General features: G+C 37.2%; 1 protein-coding gene across 3 annotated transcripts in view; it reads right to left on the bottom strand.

The window, feature by feature from the left end:
- The window catches only part of LOC120457591 (DEAD-box helicase Dbp80), a 195,776-nt gene that overhangs the window by 38,763 nt on the left and 137,518 nt on the right, over positions 1 to 19,495 (bottom strand). The window contains exons 8-9 of one of the 3 annotated variants that reach the window (XM_039645102.1): positions 12,033 to 12,168; positions 4,035 to 4,052 (exon numbers count right to left, since the gene is read on the bottom strand). The exons of 1 other annotated variant lie outside the window; for it this stretch is intronic. In XM_039645102.1, coding sequence (XP_039501036.1) covers positions 4,050 to 4,052; positions 12,033 to 12,168 — 139 coding nt within the window. In that variant the 3' untranslated portion in view covers positions 4,035 to 4,049. Of the gene's footprint in view, positions 1 to 4,034; positions 4,053 to 12,032; positions 12,169 to 19,495 lie in introns of those variants that run through there. One more of the 3 variants, XM_039645101.2, reaches the window with a different exon arrangement.

Below are 19,495 nucleotides of genomic sequence, written 5' to 3'. Positions count from 1 at the left end.
AGCGGACCCAGGTGGCTCCCTTGTGGGACGCCGGATGTGACTCAGAGAATACAAGAAAGAGAATTTTTAAAGAGGACCCGTTGCGTCCTGCAATTTAGATAACTTAGAATCCAATTTAGGAGATCAACAGGGAAACCTAATAAATCAAGTTTTTTTATTAAAAGTGAATGATTAACAGAGTCGAATGCTTTACTGAAATCCGTATAAATGACATCTGTTTGAAGATTATTTTTGAAACCCTGTACTACGAAGGAGGTTAGCTCCAGAAGGTTAGTAGTTGTTGATCTGCGTTTCATGAACCCATGCTGACATGGTGAAATAATTGACCTACAAAGGTGCTGCAAATGAGGAGTGATAACGTTTTCAAAAAGCTTAGGGATAGCAGACAATTTGGAGATTCCTTTGTAATTGCTTGCATCCGATTTGCTACCTTTTTTATGGAGAGGGATCACAAAGGACTCCTTCCATATTTGGGGGAACTGAGTAGATTCCAAAGATAATTTAAACAGTTTTAGTAGAGGTTTGCACAAGGCTTCCGCACAGAATCTAAGCACACAGCCAGGAATTCCGTCGGGACCTGGCGAATAGACAGGCTTAACTCGCTGAAGATCATAAAGCAGTGAGCTTTCGTTTAAAGTGGGACAGAATATTAAATTTGACTTTGATACCGCGTAAGAGTAAGGTCGTTCGGAATGAGGTAACGTAGAATATGTGGTTTGAAAAAACTTGGCAAATAGATCGGCTATTGCCTGATCCGATGTTACCGAAGTATTTTCAAAAAATAGCGAGGAAGGGTAACTAGTTCTTTTGCGCTTAGTGTTAACGAAATTATAAAACTGTTTAGGATCCTGTGCTAAGTGGAACTTACAACGGTTTAAATAATTCTTATAACACTGAGCATTAAGCACGGTAAAATTTAACCGAGCACTCACATATTAAGAAAATATAGATTGAGAACCGGTATTTTTAAATTTTATATAAAGTCTGGACTTAAGATTTCTTAGATGTGTCAACACTTTATTAAACCAAGGAGGTTTGTTAGAGGTAGAGTTGAAAAAAAAAAAAAAGAGTTGAAAAATGATTTAATTGCAGTATAAAAAATATCTATGGCATCGGCCATTATGATGCAAGAATATAGATCGGACCAATTAAAGCCAGATATAAAATGATTTAGCCTCCGAAAGTTTGCCTTACGAAAACAATGAATTCGTTTGGTTGACTTATCTGGCCTCCCTTTTATTACGGTACCTGTGTCGATTGTCACCTCGAAAGTTGGATGGTATGGATGTTCTGGTTGACTAAGAGGTGCTACTCTAGTCAGAAACACACTTTCAGGACTTGTAACAAAACATAGATCCAATAAACGATCAAGAGAATTTCGAATATAATTAACTTGTGACAACGATATGTCTAGCAAGCCGTCAATAAAGTCATGCTGTGCTATAGGCAGGAGAATATTCGACTGTTCTTCTGTGGACCACTTAGTGCCTGGTATATTAAAGTCACCTAGGACAACTAGTTGGTCCCTATCGGACAGTCTGTTTGTAACGGATTGGATAGCGGACAAATGGTTAATATATTCAGGAAATTCAGAAGACGGCGGAATGTACGAGCACGTAATATAAACAAAGCTATCAGAAAATGACAGCTTTACGCATAAGAATTCTAAGTTACGGAACTCATCAAAAAGTACCTCCTCTGACGTGAGGGTACCCCTAACAGCAATTAGGATTCCCCCTCCTCGCCTGGAGGGACGATCATGCCTGTATACTGTGTATATACCTGGGAAAATTTCGGAGTTAAGTATCTCCGGTTTTAACCAAGTCTCTGTAAACACAATAATATGGGATGCAAAGAAAAGGCTATTAGAATACAAATTAGTTAGCTTACTACACAAGCCTCTTAGATTTTGATAACAGATAGTGAGACTAGATTTTAGTTTTTTGAAGATAAAGAAGTAGAAGTAGTAGAGGAGGATGGGGCAGTGATCTGGCCACTTGTGGGAAGTTTAATTCCCACGGTCCCTTTTTTTCTATTTTTAATCTTAGCTTCAAACTCTTTTACAATCATACTTTCCGGCCAAAAATCGCCAGAACATATGGTTGAGAATAGCTCATTTGGGACAGTTATCTTGAAAGATGAGATGTCCCTAGCATAAGAAAAGTTAAATTTTTCCACTTTTATGTTGTCGGCTTTTGTTTTGTCTTATATATAAGAAAGTACATCAGATGATGTTTGATCAGGGGAAAGACGAGAAACAAAAATTTGTTTCTTTAGTGGAACCAACGAGAGGGGTTTTGGCACTGCAGGTTGTATTTCTGAAGTGCCAACTTGTGCCGGTAGTCCGGACTCAATATTCCTTTGTGGTGGTAAACAATTCGGGACGGGTGGAATCACCAATTGAGAACCTAGTGTGGACAAAACGGAATCTGTAGCAGTCCCAGGCTGGACTCCCTCCACAACCGATTGATCGGATTGCGCCGAATCTTTTTTAGCTGCCGATCTAAGCAACATTTGAGGGTTTGCTGCGATCGTCAACTGATCAGCTGGAGTCAACTGGAGTCCTGTTGATCACCTGCCGAAGGTTGCGGGGCATTCCCCTTAGGCAGCCTACCACCAGCGGCTTTCTTGCGCTTTGGAGATTCTTCTAATAGTTTAAGGCTATTAAATTGCGAATCAAGCGCAGAAAGAAGATCATCAGCTCGACGAAAACTATCTCTAGCCAAGCCAAAACTGCTGATCAGTCCTTTCAAGCCACCTTTAGTTTGGCGCATAAAGAGTTGCATTTCATTCGCAACTCCTAGGCAAGTATCACAACAGTATTTTAGATTAGGGCCTTTAGCTAGGTCATCACTTGTTCGGCCTTTAAAACCAGCGCACTTAGTGTGCACCATTCTATCACGTAGCCAAAAGGTCATTTTTGACTGCTCAGCCTTTATTACCTGACGGCATTTCTTATGGAAGCAGACAACATTGGTTTCCATGTTTAATTGGGTTTTGAACACTGTACCAAAAGACAAAATCAGAAAATGTACCGCAAGAGCGCAGTCTGCACTTTAGGATTTTGTGTGGGAGAGCGAGAGAGCGGGTGCACCGTGCAGTTAATTACAAAAACAACACAAAACAGCACTACGGACAACGCACGAAAAAGAGAGTAAACAAAACGCAAAGACAGAAAGAGAACAGATTGAATTAATTTATTAAAATAATGCACATATCACAAAAGATTCACTCGCGAAGCGAACGGCACTTTAACTAGTACGGATTACGAAATTGAATTATTAAAGAATTTGTTAAATTCCACCGCTGGATTTAGCAAAACAAAAATAAATTCGGAGCGCAGAAAAAAAACACTTTGAAGCTGGGGTTCGACCATGACATGATTTTATTGCAGAAACCATACGGCCTGCTGAAATTGCTGACGCTATTATGTATTTAGTTAATACTGGAATACTGAGCTTTATAGAAAGTACAATGTGTTAGTTAACGAGCAGTGGATCTCTGACTTCACATCCGATACTGTTCCATTCATAGCATCTCAATCTGATGTAGCCTTTGTAGAGGGACAACTAGCCATCCAGCATGAGGGTGAAAATTCAGAGGCGCGTAATTCTGATCAGAATACAGAAGCCGAAGAACTAAATCCTGGACGACAAAAAACTTTGCTTGAGAATAACCATAATGTAGGAATGACGAGAATTTCAATACCTCCAGGTGAGGGCCAAAGACCTCTTGACGTAATTCTCGATGCTGATTCTGAAGAACTGGTATTCCCTAGCATATATGCTGGCATAAAAAGACCATCTTCAGAAAGCTACACAACCATAGTTACATCTGAACTTAGGAATGTAGATAGATGAGGTGTCGAACTGATAAGTTATTCTTCAATTATAAGAAGTTGGAATTAATAAAAATTCGAAATAATATTTCAACTTGCTTAGGTAAGCGGAGTGCCTCCAGTGCCATTACAGCTGCTAACGTCCTGAATGAAGACTTTATGGGCATGATGAGGGCTATAGAATCCTTAGGGATATTCGCACGTCTCCTGCTCACTGGGAAGATAAGAAGAAAAAGGTCATGGCCATGATCGGCCGCTGAAACTAGGTGGCCAGAGCTGTTAGTACTGCTCAAGCGCAATGTAGATAGGGTTAATATAAATGAAGAAGAAGCTTCAAATTTTCAGTTTAGGGAAAAGGGGCGCCTTATAAGAACTGAACGTGCGCTAGATTTTTTGATTACAGATATAGAGAAGTTTTAAAACTTATGAAAAAGCCTGGGGGTGTCTTTGGAAGTAATTTCGTTACAACCTATTACTGGCGAGTTGAGTTTCAACAGAGAGGTTCGCCTTATATTCACGGCATGTTTTGGCTGAAAGATGCCCCTAAGGTGGATTTAAACAATGAAGAGTCTATGTGTACTGTAATAGCCTTCATTGATCAGTTTGTAACTGTGGATGTTACAAACTCAGATTTGGCTCCGTATATTGAATACCAAAAGCATAAGCACGGGCATTCGTGTCTTAAAAAAGTGCGGGGACAATCTATTTGTCGTTTCGGTATTCCATACCCTCCAATGCCCCGGACGGAAATATTAAATTCCCTTCATCACGAAAACTTTAAAAAAAAATCGAGATTTTCTACTTTGCAATCATGCAGATGACATGATTAGCCATTTAAACATATTTGAAAATTTTCTATCTTACAACCATGTGAGCCTCAGTTACGAAGACTACATTTATGCTATTAGGTCTAGTTTAAAAAACCACAGACTTTTTTGAAGAGAACTTTTGCAGAAATTCAACTAAATGCTTATAATAAACACCTTCTTTCTATGCAAAGGGTAAATATGGATATCCAGTTAATTTTGGACCCTTTTGCTTGCTGTAGCTACATTATAAATTATATAAACAAATCCCAACAGGGTATTTTGAAGTTAATGCGAGAAGCAGCTAAGGCAATTCAAGCATACGACAAAAGCTACAGTATCTCGGTCACAAGTTTATTTCAGGCACTGAGATATCTGCTCAGGAAGCCGTGTATTGTTGTCTGGGAATGGCGTTGCCCTAAGCAAGTAATGAGTGCGTTCATATCAACACCTTCCCTCCAGAACAACGAGTACGCATGCGTAGACCTACACGCGACCTTCAAAATATGCCTCAGAATTTAACTGACATATTTTTGAAAGGATTGCTGAATAGATACGAACAAAGACCAGATTTCCATGAAGGCCTGTGTTTAGCCGATTTTTCAGCAAATTTTGAGTTTTCGAAAAGCCGTAGAAGTATTCGTCAGAGGGCAAATAGTGACGATGAAGGAGGCCATGACGTTTTAGGAGAGGTTTATTTTCCGCTCCGAGATGGCAGCGGATTTATACGGAAAAGAAATAAGGCTAGTATTATTAGGTATAGGCCTTTTAATATTAATACAGATAGTATAACCTATTTTAGTAATGCTTTTTTCTCCTTGGCGAAACGAACACGTAGATTTAATTCAAAGAAATTGCGAGGAATTTTATAGGGAGAATGAGGAGGCTATTAAAGCCAACTTTGAAAAGTATAATGCCATAGATAGTTAAGAAGACGCGCTTAGAAGGGCCATGGAAGTAGATAATATTGAAGAAAATGAAGAAGAGGAGGCCGAACCTAACGAGAAGTTTAGGGCACTAGCAATTCCTGAAATATCTTCTCAAATTAATGTTTTAAGCTTAAACAACAATTTGTTAGATGTTGATCCGGAAAGCAATATCCGGGTAATAAAGCTTCCGCCTTTTATATCCTCTTTAAACTTAGCAAATTTAGTTAGATCTCTAAGTTTTGAGCAAAAAACTTTCCTTACACATGTTTTGCATAATGCAAGGACAAATCGAACCTTTTATGAGTTCGTAGGTGGCGGAGCAGGTGTCGGCAAAAGTAGACTAATATCAACCTTATTTCAGTCCCTATCCAAGGAGTATAATGGTAGAGTAGGGTGCGACCCATCTTTTACTGTGTGCTCCCACAGGCAAAGCTGCATTCGGAATCGGAGGATCCACTCTTCATTCCATGTTCTCCCTCCCTGTAAATCAGGCTGGGTTCGCATTTAGAAGTTGGAGCCCTGATTTGTTGGATACCCTTCGTTCAAGATTTCTTGGTCTTAAAATTCTTATAATAGGCGAAATTTCTATGGTCGGTGCAACAATGTTTTCCCATTTGGACTCTCGCCTAAAGCAAATGTTTTCTAATGTTGAAACGCCTTTCGGAGGTATTTCCCACTGCACCATTTCTCTCAGAAGCTATAGACTCAGTTAAGTCCGCTCAAATAAGCTTAGAGCAGAGGAACAGATGTCTGGAACAAGCTAGGTCCCTAAAAACATTTGAAACACAAGGATCGTGTACCTCTCTGACTTTAAAAACCACTGCCAAATACATATTGATTACGGTCAATGTAGATACATCAGATGGTCTCGTAAATGGAGCCACTGGTGTCCTTAGAGAGATAGGCTTCAGTACGTCCAACACTCCAGATCTTCTTTGGATACAATATTTAGATGAAAGCATAGGAGTAAATGCGCGTTCCAAGCGCAGACATTGTGAGGAGGCTTCATGAACGCCAATTTCGAAAATTATAAAAAGTTTTCAAATTAATTCTAATCAGGCAACTGCAATTGACCGAAAGCAGTTTCCTGTGGTTCCTGCAGAAGCAATAACTATTCATAAAAGTCAAGGAGCTACGTACAGTAAAGTGGTAGTTCACACTAACTCCAGCATGCAGAGAGCTGCGCTGTATGTAGCCTGTAGTAGAGCAACAAGTGCTGCAAGTCTCTTCATTATTGGACCTTTTGTCCCCCCTAGATCCGCACAGGATTCAGCTTCAGAAGCAGAGCTCCGAGAATTGCGTTCCACTAAGCTACTGAATACCCATTTCGATTGTTTAATCAATAACGATTGTTTTCCATAATACGGAAAGTTTACACTGCCACATTAGCGATGTTTGTTCCGATTGTCTAATGCTTATGTCTTCTCTTCTGTGCTTCGTTGAAGCATCAACATACTCAAATGAGGTATATGAAATTCCTGGCTTTACCACAGCAGTGAGATTAAATTGCCAGTCAGTAGCAAGCGGAGCCCGACCAAAAAGAGGCATTCTGGTTTTTTTCCGAAACGAACTATTTACGAATTTTAGTCTTTGCTCAAGTGATAGATTTTTTTAAATGTTTTAAATTTAGCCTCTCCAGTGTTTGAGTTTGCTATCTTTAAGTACCGATATTTAGGGATTCTTGTTTTATATAAAAGTCCGACCTTCCCTTAGCACACATTCAGCAGCACACATTTTTAAATAGTAATTGTTTAGTGTTAGGAGATTTTAACTTGTGCCTCCACTCCATCTCTGGCTGCTGCAAGCAAATTTTCGATTTTTTAGTAGATGTAAAGGGTTTTAGTTCGTTGCTATATTTGGATTTGTCTACAACCAATAGCAATACGCATATTGATTGGGCGTTTTCAAATATTTTCGATAATCGGGCCACTGCGCGCACATTTGAGACCACATATACATAGTTACCAAAGTGGTATATAGTTAGCGTTAGGGAGGCAGATTAGGTATTGTAGTTATTTAATTAAATATAAACTAAATAAGTATATATTTTTGATTTTTTTTTAGTTATTTAGTTGTTAGGCGTATTCATTATTAAATTTAAAAAGAAAAAAAAAAAACCTACAAAAATAATTAATATTTTTAAATAAGTCTGATAATTTAATTTATTTTTATTTAGTTATGAGATGTATTTATTATTAAATTTAAAAAAAAAAACCAAAAAAAAAATAAAAACCAAAAACAAGTCTACAATAATAATTAATATTTTAAAAAAAGTCGGATAATTTAATTAAATTAAAAAAAAAAAAGAAAAACAAAAAAAACTAAATAGGAACAAAAAAACCTAAAAAAAAAATTAATATTTTTAAATAAGTGAGATTATTTAATTTAATTTAATAATTCATTTTTAATTATTTAATTTAATAATAACAATATCTATGCCTCCGTATGCTACGGACAAACAAAATTTTTGGGGAACATGCAGTTTTATAACTTTTACGAAGATTAAAAACTCAAGTCGACTCGTAGGTCCCCAAAATTGATTTTGGTTTAAACGACCCCGTTGTAACTCAACGGCCTCCACGTGGTGTTCCCTGGGTACCGATTTCTAAAAATTTATCGGTAGCTAATTCGAGCGGCGAAAAGTTACGTACATATATGAAGGCATATTTATTGTTTTTTAAATTTAGCTGCTGAGTAACGGGTATCTAATAGTCGGGGAACTCGACTATAGCGTTCTCTCTTGTTTTTTTATTGGTTGTTTAAATTTCTACCGATTTGGAAAATTTGTTTTTGCAACGCCCTTAAATCGCCCAAAGTTTATTAGTATTGTATATTTCTATCAATCTGCAGAAAAACTTTTTAACACACCCACCCTAACGCCAGCAAACATCCCACACTTTTATTAAATATTTTGATATTTTTTTTATTTGTCTATGAATAGTGTAAATTTCTTTCGATCTGCAGAACAACTTTTTGCCTCGTCCGCCCTAAAGCTCACAAGCCACACAAAACTACCTCGCCCACACTTTTGAAAAATGTTTTGATATTTTTTCACATATCTGTAAATTTCTCTCGATTTGCTAAAAATCTTTTTGCCTTTGCCACGCCCACTCTAACGCCCACAAACCGCTAAAAACTGTTGGTATTGAAATTTCTCATTCACACTTCACATTCATACAAATCGACTATAGCGTTCTCTCTTGTTCTTATTTTTATTTATTATTAAAACGTTGGTAAACCCTTCTGTTTGTAAAGTGCAGACACCTTTGGGGGCCGAACCGTGGTAAGTACAGCGCTTGGTCGGCTTTCCCGAATCTGCTAAGAATAAATTATACATGTATCACCCCTGTTTAAGAAATAATATAATAAAGAGCGCTTGGGTCGTTTTTTGAACTCCGGCAATCTCCGATAAAATTATTTTATTATTTGCACTTTGTCTGAATCTCTAGACCAGTAAGTATTTAAGGGCAGTCCCCCTTTAATACAATCATCACTAAATCTATCAACGGCCAGCCGGATTAAGGACAGCGATGAAGATACATTGTTTGTATCTTGAGTTCACTTGTAGTTATAGCCTTTATTGTTTCCCGAGATTTTTTTTACATTGTTCTTGCAATTACATAATACTTGTATTTTTCGTTACACAACAGTGGCAATTCCGCTTTCGAACTTTAATAGTTCCCGAGATCGACAGACTTTCATTTGGATGAACAGACGAACATTTGTTGTTGGCATACTAATGATGTTGGCATACTTAAAAAAGTGATACTGATCAAGAATATTAGAAGGCTAACGTGAGCAAAATATTTTTTATTCCAAAAACAATCATCATTCAAAATTCTATCTTTTACAGTCTCTAAGCTCTAGACGTTCAAGCGCCTGAGAAGCAGGTAGCAACATACATCATAAGTACATATATATCCGACATATATTATATTATATTTCAAATCGCGTTATATCTTGCCGCCTATAGACATAATACTGCTAATGCCAATGTTTCCTCTTTTTTTCAAATTAATCTAGAAAACATTTAGGTAAATGTTTTATTTCCAGGAATAATTCTAAGATAAAATATGAAAATAACAGTCAAACTCCAATAAATGGCTCCTGCGTCTATTTTTGCACACCCTTATCAATTAGATGGAAGCGAAATATTTAGGTATTAAGAGCTGTACAACTTATACAGTCATGACTATATGTAGTTCCCGTTAGCTTTGCCCTTTGGAAGAGACTCCCTCTCTAACATAACAAGAATAAAACAAGAGAGAACGCTATAGTCGAGTTCCCCGACTATCTGATACCCGTTACTTAGCTAGTGGAAGGGAGAAGGAGAGTCTTAAACACAGTTTTTGGCGGTTTGTAGGCGTTACAGTGGGCGTGGCAAAAAGTTTTTTGGCAAATTGATAGAAATTTACAAGACTAATAAAAAAATTAAAGAATATCAAAACATTTTTCAAAAGTGTGGGCGTGGCAGCTTTGGGCGGTTTGTGGGCGTTAGAGTGGGCGTGGCATAAAAATTTACAAGACTAATACAAAAATGAAAAAAAATCAAAACATTTTTCAAAAGTGTGGGCATGGCAGTTTTGGGCGGTTTGTGGGCGTTAGAGTGGGCGTGGCAACATGAATCGACAAACTTGCGCTGCTTCTATGTCTCTGGAGTCTATATGCTTAATCTCAACTTTCTAGCTTTTGTAGTTCCTGAGATCTCAGCGTTCATACGGACGGACAGACGGACGGACAGACGGACGGACAGACGGACGGACAGACGGACATGGCCAGATCGACTCGGCTATTGATCCTGATCAAGAATATATATACTTTATATGGTCGGAAACGCTTCCTTCTGCCTGTTACATACTTTTCAACGAATCTAGTATACCCTTTTACTCTACGAGTAACGGGTATAATCAACAGTGCCTTAAAGTATATAGAAATTGTATGTTGTCGGTCCTTTGTTCACACTACACACCTTAGCAGGTTACCAGTGCTAAAGCTTTTCTTTTGCTACATGTGCTAAAGCTTTTCATTTGCTGCCGGTTTCAAAATCCGTGATGCTACCCGTTTTCCTTCATTCTAGAAAGCCATTTATGGTTTATGCCATGATCAGTGCGATGTTTTCTCTTCATTGAATATTGTTTCGGTGTCTGGGAGAATTTTCCAGGAAATTGCTCTACTGTTCAGGTTTATCGCAGGTTTCATTGTGCCAGTTTGCCGCGTCCTTTCGGTTTACGTCTCTATCGCCATAACCGGCGTCGAAATATGTAACAATATGACCAAATCAATCAAAAACAGTTACGTTACAAAAACAGTATGTACCACATTTTTCAGCAAGCCAAATTATGATAATAAGAACAAGAGATAATATGGATAATATGGACGTGGCAAAAAGTTTTTTGGCATATTGATAGAAATTTACAAGACTAATACAAAAATGAAAAAATATCAAAACATTTTTCAAAAGTTTGGGCGTGGCAGCATTGGGCGGTTTAAGGGCGTTAGAGTGGGCATGGCAAAAAGTTTTTTTGCAAATCGATAGAAATTTACAAGACCAATACAAATATGAAAAAAGATCAAAACATTTTTCAAAAGTGTGGGCGTGGCAGTTTTGGGCAGTTTGTGGGAGTTAGAGTGGGCGTGGCAACAAACTTGCGCTGCTTCTAAGTCTATGGAGTCTGTGTGCTTAATCTCAACTTTCTAGCTTTTGTAGTTCCTGAGATCTCGAAGTTCATACGGAAGGACGGACAGACGGACGGACAGACGGACAGACAGACGGACGGACAGACGGACATGGCCAGATCGACTCGGCTATTGATCCTGATCAAGAATATATATACTTTATATGGTCGGAAACGCTTCCTTCTGCCTGTTACATACTTTTCAACGAATCTAGTATACCCTTTTACTCTACGAGTAACGGGTATAAAAATGTCAATGGTGTGGGAGTAAAAAGGGACGTGCCGGATGTGTTCTTGGTATACCGATAGAAATTGGCAGACAAGTTTTTGTGATTTCTGACCGTGAGGTGTGTCGAACTATAAAAGCTAGAAAGTTGAGATTGAGATTGGAAACTCCAAAGACAAAGACGCAGCGCAAGTTTGTTGACCTATGTTGCCGCGGCCAATTTAATGCGTCTTCATTTTCTTATTTGCAATGTTAATTTTTATCGACTTGCAGAAAAACTTTTTGCCACGCCCACACTTTTGAAAAATGTTTTTGTGTTTTTTCTCATTTTTGTTAGTCTTGTAAATTTCTATCGATTTGACAAAATCTTGTTGCTACGCCCGCTCTAACGCCCACAAACCGCCAAAAACTGTCAGTGCTGAAATTTCTTCTTTGCACTTTCTCTATCTGAATAACGGGTATCAGATAGTCGGGGAACTCGACTATCATTCTAAATTAATATTCCGATAATGAATATATTTTCAGCAAGTATTTAATGGGATTTATACTCATACTTACATGACAAAATATAATAGCTTGACCAACGCTTATGCAACCGTAAATATTTTGAATCGCATTATATTTTCCTTCCTCATTTTTACACCTAACATAATATTGCTTTATGTTTTCAAGTGATTCTTCTTCACGCATTAATCTAGAAAATACATTTACATTAAAGAGAAATATTTTAATTAAAGTGAAATTCTAAGTTAACATAACGCTGAAAAGCAAATCAAGAGAAATTGCTGTAGTCGAGTTCCACGACTACCAATTCACCGTTACTTAGCTAGTGAAACTGCGAACGAGAAATGTTCACATTGACTAAAATATCAGTAGAAATTGAAAAAAAATAATAAAATGAAAAATAAATTTGTGGGCGTGGCAGTTTTTGGCGGTTTGTGGTCGGAAACGCTTTCCTCTGACTGTTACATACTTTTCAACATATCTAGTCCTTTTAATCTATGAGTAACGGATATAACCAAAGGTAGAAGTGTTTCTACTTGGTGTGCAGCAATAATATGAAAAAACTAGCTATTAATGCCACACATCATGATTCATTTAACTATAACTCTAAAGAACTATTTCTAAACCTCAAAATGGACTACAATATAAAGCATGTTTAAAAAGGATCGGCCTACTAAGAGTTCCAGAAATTCGAGACGAAATTGCTACAAGATTATTATAATCTAAAAAAATAATAAAATAATTTAAACAAAGGCTATAATTCATTAATTATAAATTATAATAATTGAAATACATCTGTATATATTGTTAAGGTTATAGCTTTAATGCGGAAAGGCCCTTTTTTTAGTTCTTCTATTTTATCCTATTACCAAAATCATTTGGGAAACTTTTTTGACGATCGAATGGTTGGTATATCTGGTTGGTAAAATTAAAAAAAGAAAGGAAATTTAAAAATTTCTTTAGAAATTCATTCCAATACAATTCAAAGAACTTGGAAGAATTGACTCGACATCACCATTAACTAATTTCGTAACACCATGACAAGCCCCAGCCCAGATAATGAAAATTTAATTTAAAATTTAAAATTTAATTGAATAAAAGAAAATGAGTAGGGCCTCGACATTATTAACATACACAGAAAATTTAAACTGATGCAGACTTAATAACTTCAATAGAACGTTTATTAACAAGCCAAATAATAGAGGTCCCAAATGTCACACCACAAAATACTATACCTGTTTATAAAATGTCTTTAATATATTTCACATTTTGAGAGCCATCTCTCAGAAAACATTACAAGAGGAATAGCTCTTTAATAAGTTCTCTATGGATATCGAGTCGAAAACATAAAAATAAATTCTGTTTGGTGGCTACTAGGAAACTGCAATTTATTAGTGAGGTGAACAATAGTAAATTGATAGTAATAGATCGGCAACTGATAAAACCATGCGAAAAAGGCAATTGTATTTGTCTAGTGATCAATTTTTCAAATAAATTCGGTATATCTCCTAAATAGTTCGCGATATCGAATCTGTTCCCTTTTTAATGAGCGGAACGATAAGGATTGTTTTCAGACAAACGGAAATTACCATTGATTGATTAACATTCAAAATCGTTGTTAGAGGGCAAGAAAGACAGGTTGCATAATATTTAAGAATGTGACTAAGGACCATATCAGGTGGTGATGAAAATGAGAGTTTGGATTCTTTTAAGTTTTTAAGGAAATCTGTACATTTCTATGTATGCTGACATGGGTTTTCAAGGTTGAGCCCTGCTTTTAAAATATCAGTTGTAATTATATTTCAAGGACACACTACGACTTCAGTACTTTTGGGAATTACATCGTCTATTACATATATATATATTGCTACGGCCATAAACCGCCTAAAGCTTTCAATTCACACTTATACCCCTTTACTCGTAGAGTAAAAGGGTAAGCTGGTTTCGATGAAAATTATGTAAAAGGCAGAAGGAAGGGTTTCCGATCGTATAAAGTATATATATTCTTGATCAGGATCAATAGCCGATGCGGTCTGGCCATGCCTGACCGTCCGTATATACGTAAAGATATTTAAAAATTATTTTACTAGTCCTGTAAATTTGTATCGATTTGCAGAACATTTTTGCCACGCCCACTTTAACGCCCAAGCTGCACGCCCAAACTTTATTTTTTTTAATTTAATTAGAATTAATTAGAATTATAAATTTCTCTCGATTTGCCAAATTATTTTTATTTTTTTCTAATCTCTACCGATAAGAAAGATATGGCTCCCCACCCCTACACAACTGTGATGTCGACTTAAGAAACATTCTTATGTTCTCATTTCGTGAAATTAGTAATTTTATCCATCAAGGTTGAACTTTTTTGTCAGAGAAGACCACAGTCTTCCACTTCATGTTCCACGTTGTGTTCTCGAGCAAATCGAAGTCGTGCTCTCATTAAGGTGCTTTTATTATACCCGTTACTCGTAGAGTAAAAGGGTATACTAGATTCGTTGAAAATTATGTAACAGGCAGAAGGAAGCGTTTCCGACCACATAAAGTATATATATTCTTGATCAGGACCAATAGCCGAGTCGATATGACCATGTCCGTCTGTCTGTCCGTCCGTATGAACGCTGTGATCTCAGGAAGTACAAAAGCTAGAAAGTTGAGATAAGGCATACAGACTCCAGAGACATAGACGCAGCGCAAGTTTGTCGATTCATGTTGCCACACCCACTTTAACGCCCACAAACCGCCCAAAACTGCCACGCACACACTTTTAAAAATGTTTTGATATTTTTTCATTTTTTTATTAATCTTGTTATTTTCTATCGATTTACCAAAAAACTTTTTGCCAAAAAAGGGTTTTTAATTAAGGGTTTTTCATTGGTGGCGCTTGATCTTTGAAATTTAAAAAATACATGTTGGAGAGATATTTGCGAAATTTTTTTTAATTGAAATGTCCATCGACCCCATTATGTATGGAATGTGACATCATTCAAATTACCTCCACAGCTTTAATTAGTGACAATGACTGTGGTGCACAAATCGGGCTGTATTTGATCGATGGCGTGGCGTATGTCGATATTGGGGGCATCGGTTGTTTGCGGCTTGTTGGCATACCCCTGCTTCCTAAGAAAACCCGACTTAAGAAATCGCACGATCTTGGTGGCCAGTTCACATCGCTTCCGCGCGAGATGACCATGTCCGGAAATTGCTCGTGCTGAACATGCATTGTAGCGCGTGCTGTGTAGCACGTAGCGCCCTCCTGTTGAAACCACATGTTCTCCGGATCCATATTCTCGATTTCAAGTACGGCAATTTAGCTTGTTGCTAAATTATCAAAAAATGCGGATCGATCATCTCGACCGTAAAACGGTCCAAGTGCGCGGAATGTTGCTCGAACTGAAGACCCATTTTTATAAAACAATTTTATGATTTGCAGCATGTGCTGCTAATTCGATGTAACCTGCCATGGTGGTTTGGAAGGACACTCTAACAACATGGCCACAATGAGCATTTAAAGCTTCCCTATTGAAACTTTTAAACGACCAAGCCTTTTTTTTTGCCTAGAAGGTTGGCAGCGTTGTCTTTACGATTCCCGGTATTTTCCGCACCCCATCTGCCAAGGATCGAAAAAACAGAAGTCGGGAGGAACTTTAATTTCTAGGAAGAGAGAATGCTGTCCGGTTCCTTAACAATCGGAAACCCGGCTATTCAGATAGTGGGAATGAAAACGAGAAGTTCCAAACCTTTTGTTAGGTATATCGGTAGAAATCGGCAAAAAAAAAAAAAGTTAAAAACAAGAGAGAATGCTATAGTCGAGTTCCCCGACTATCTGATACCCGTTACTCAGCTAGTGAAAGTGCGAAGAAGAGTCAACACTGACAGTTTTTGGTGGTTTGTGGGTATTAGAGTTGGCGTGGCAAAAAGTTTTTTGGCAAATCGATAGAAATTTACAAGAGTAAAACATTTTTCAAAAGTGGGGGCGTGGCAGTTTTGGGCGGTTTATGGGCGATAGAGTGGGCGTGGCAACATGAATCGACAAACTTGAGCTGCGTCTATGTCTCTGGAGTCTGTGTGCTTAATCTCGACCTTCTAGCTTTAGTAGTTCCTGAGATCTCAGCGTTCATACGGACGGACAGACGGACAGACAGACGGACGGACAGACGGACATGGCCAGATCGACTCGGCTATTGATCCTGATCAAGAATATATATACTTTAAATGGTCGGAAACGCTTCTTTCTGCCAGTTACATACTTTTCAACGAATTTTGTATACCCTTTTACTCTACGAGTAACTGGTATAATCGGCCAGATCGACCCGGCTATTGATCCTGATCATGAATATATATACTTGAAATGGTCGGAAACGCTTCTTTCTGCCAGTTACATACTTTTCAACGAATCTTGTATACCCTTTTACTCTACGAGTAACGGGTATAAAAATAGAAATGAGCAGACGTGACAGTTTTTCTTCATAGATCTATAGAAAGTTATAAAACCAAAAAAAAAATTTTAAAATAACAAAACAATTTTTAAAAGTGTAGGTGAGGCCGGTTTGGTGGGTTTATGGGCGTGTTTGAATTGATGAACTTACTATTTAATTTTTGTATTAGTTAGTTGCTAACAACACGTATCTTGCGGCATCTTGATGTAGCGATAGCTTCGTGTGCATTCGCAACCTGTTTCAGGAACATGATGGTTTGCAAGCGATTTCCTGCGCGCTTAATGCGCTTGGGAAATTTGTGGCACTGTGGGTTAAGAGAATGGACCTAGATGCTCCCGCCTAGAATGTCGGCTCCCGGCTTAAAGGCGGCCAACGACGATATAAAATATATTGATTTACGTAATTTAAGTTTGATTAAGCTAAGCAGATCTAGCTAAAAACAACTCGGACGTAATATAAGTTGGATTAAGCTAAGCAAATCTAGCTAAAAACAAACTCGGACGTAGCATAAGCGAAGACAAAGAGAAAGCATATTTATTGCATCAAAAAAAGAATAAAGAATGCTATAGTCGCGTTCCCCGACTATCTGATACACGTTTCTCAACAATTTTAACACCGACAGTTTTTGGCGGTTTGCAGGCGTTAGAGTGGGCGTGGGATTTTTTTTTCCAAATCGATAGAAATTCATAGAGACTAATAATAAAATGAAAGAATATGTTACGTTCACCCTTCTTGTAAGATCTTAAGACTTTGAAGATTTACAACCACAATCTAAAGCATGGGAAGGGGTACTATCATCGCTTTGAGTCAGACCAAACGCAACAAAGAAAATGCAAGTCGACAATAAACGAGTGATGACTAGTTCAGCGGCTGCAATAGGTAGCAGAAAAAAAACCTACTTCAGTTACGGGCACAGTTCACAGGGTTTTGACTCCCAAAATAGGGGATATCTAGAAATATGACTTCCAGGTGGGAACACTTGGCATAGAAGACCGATGCCCGGACGAGCTCAGAAAAGCTCTAAGCCGGTATAAAAAGACCGTGGCCCACCGATAAATAGATCAATGCACGAGAAGACTTGAAGTTAATAACATTCATACAAACGTATATATATATACATATAATTAAATAATCGCAATACTCATATGTAAAAAAAATATAATTTTATTTTACTGAATGATTACAATATTTTTAGTTGAGAAGAACACCGACCGATTATAATTAGGTCTCAAACTGAACTCTGTTAATTACTCTGATTTGATTGACGTTCAAGCCTCGGTTTCGAGCTTTTCTAATATGGACTTTAGACTTAAGGGTTCTGATCAATTGAAGAGAGAAAGCTTTGGAGTTGCTGACTTTAATAGTCTTTGCATTTCTCTTGGATTCAAGTGCATTCGCTCTTGGATACAAGTGCTCTTTGATTCTTATAATTTTGTTTATTGAAATCTAATACTTCTGTTTTTCGGGATTGCGAGTCCGAGCTTTGAACGTGGGAACGCAACGATGATGCGAGGGCTTAAGCATAGATTGTTTAAATTAGACAACGGATGTTTAGTCTACCAGTGGGTGACTTATCAGGTATCTGGTATCTGTTGGGTACATCCAGAGTTGTGTAGGGTGTGTGGGTGTGTTTGGGTGTACATGTTGTATGTGTATTAGTGTGTAGGCATGTGCTTAAGTCTTAGGGACTTATGGATATGTCACTCCCCCAATCATTGAATTTGGCCTGTCCTCAGGTTAAATTTGGATATATCGTAACATTGTTTTCTGGTTGAATATTTTCCTTGACATTAGTTTCAAGGTGCGGATGTTCTTCTTTTTGTTTAAAGTAACGGGTGTTTTTTTTAGAGGTATAGAACTTTAAGTTGGCATTACTGTTCAAGATGGCGACCGATTTAACAGCTGTCAAGTGATTTATTCTCAGTTTGGTTTGGCAATTCGTCATGCGTGCTTACAAAATCCAACTCGTGCAAGAATTGAAACCAAACGATCATCAAGCAAGGCGTAGATTCGTCGAATGGGCCCAAAACGAGATTGCTGTTGTTCCCGATTTTTCATAAGCCTCCAAGATCTTGTGATTTAACACCGCTAGACTACTTTTTGTGGGGCTATGTAAAGTCATTGGTCTATGCGGATAAGCCACAAACGCTAAACCATTTGGAAGACAACATTCGCCGTGTTATTGCCGATATACGGCCAAATGTTGGAAAAAGTCATTGCAAATTGGACGTCCAGATTGGACTACATCCGAGCCAGCCGTGGCGGTCATATGCCAGAAATCATATTTAAAATGTAATGCCACAAGATTATCTTTCATGTCAATAAAATTCATGTCAATCGAATAATCCATCGTTGTTTTATTGCAATTTAAAGTTCTATACCTCTAAAAAAAACACCCTATATTTGACAATAATTTTCTTAGGTATATTTTTAAACTTATATGCTAAATACAGAGTCAAAGTAATTATCATGATGACAAAAGTTGTAATGCATATAATTTGGAAAAAGTTGTAGTGTTTTACATGCAATTTTATCATTTCTTTTGTTTCTAAGTGATTTATTGGTTCTAAACGTGTAACATTGTTGGTGATATAAATCGTTTGTGTAAAATCTGCTACATTATTAGAAATTAGGAATTCATCTATTTGCATGGTACAATTTTTAATTTTAATGATGTTGTTTCCTGATATTAATATTTTGTTGTTTGTACAATCTTGGTTGACAACTGTTTCAGGAATATTCCATGTTAAAATTATATTTGGTTCTATATAATTTATTTGGAAATTTCTTTGGGGTTTAATGTATTTGCATTGAGTTTGCTCTTGTTTAATAAGTCCAACAATACATTTGTCAAATATTAATTTATCTGTATCTTTATGAAATACTTGGTTATTGAATACATAAAACTTATCGAATATTTGCTCGGTTAGAATATAGTTATGTTCATCTGGGTACGGAACTATTTGAAATATCGGAACTTTAGTGACCTCGCTAGGAACGTGGGATATAATCAAAATTTCGTTTGTGTCTGTCTTGAGCCAAGTTGATGTTTTTATCTTTAGCATTTTCTCCGAATTTACG

Source organism: Drosophila santomea, unplaced genomic scaffold, assembly GCF_016746245.2.
Source record: "Drosophila santomea strain STO CAGO 1482 unplaced genomic scaffold, Prin_Dsan_1.1 Segkk5_quiver_pilon_scaf, whole genome shotgun sequence".
Taxonomy (NCBI): Eukaryota; Metazoa; Arthropoda; class Insecta; order Diptera; family Drosophilidae; genus Drosophila; species Drosophila santomea.
The sequence above is the reverse complement of the archived record's forward strand: the minus strand, read 5'-3'. Positions and strand labels throughout refer to the sequence as shown.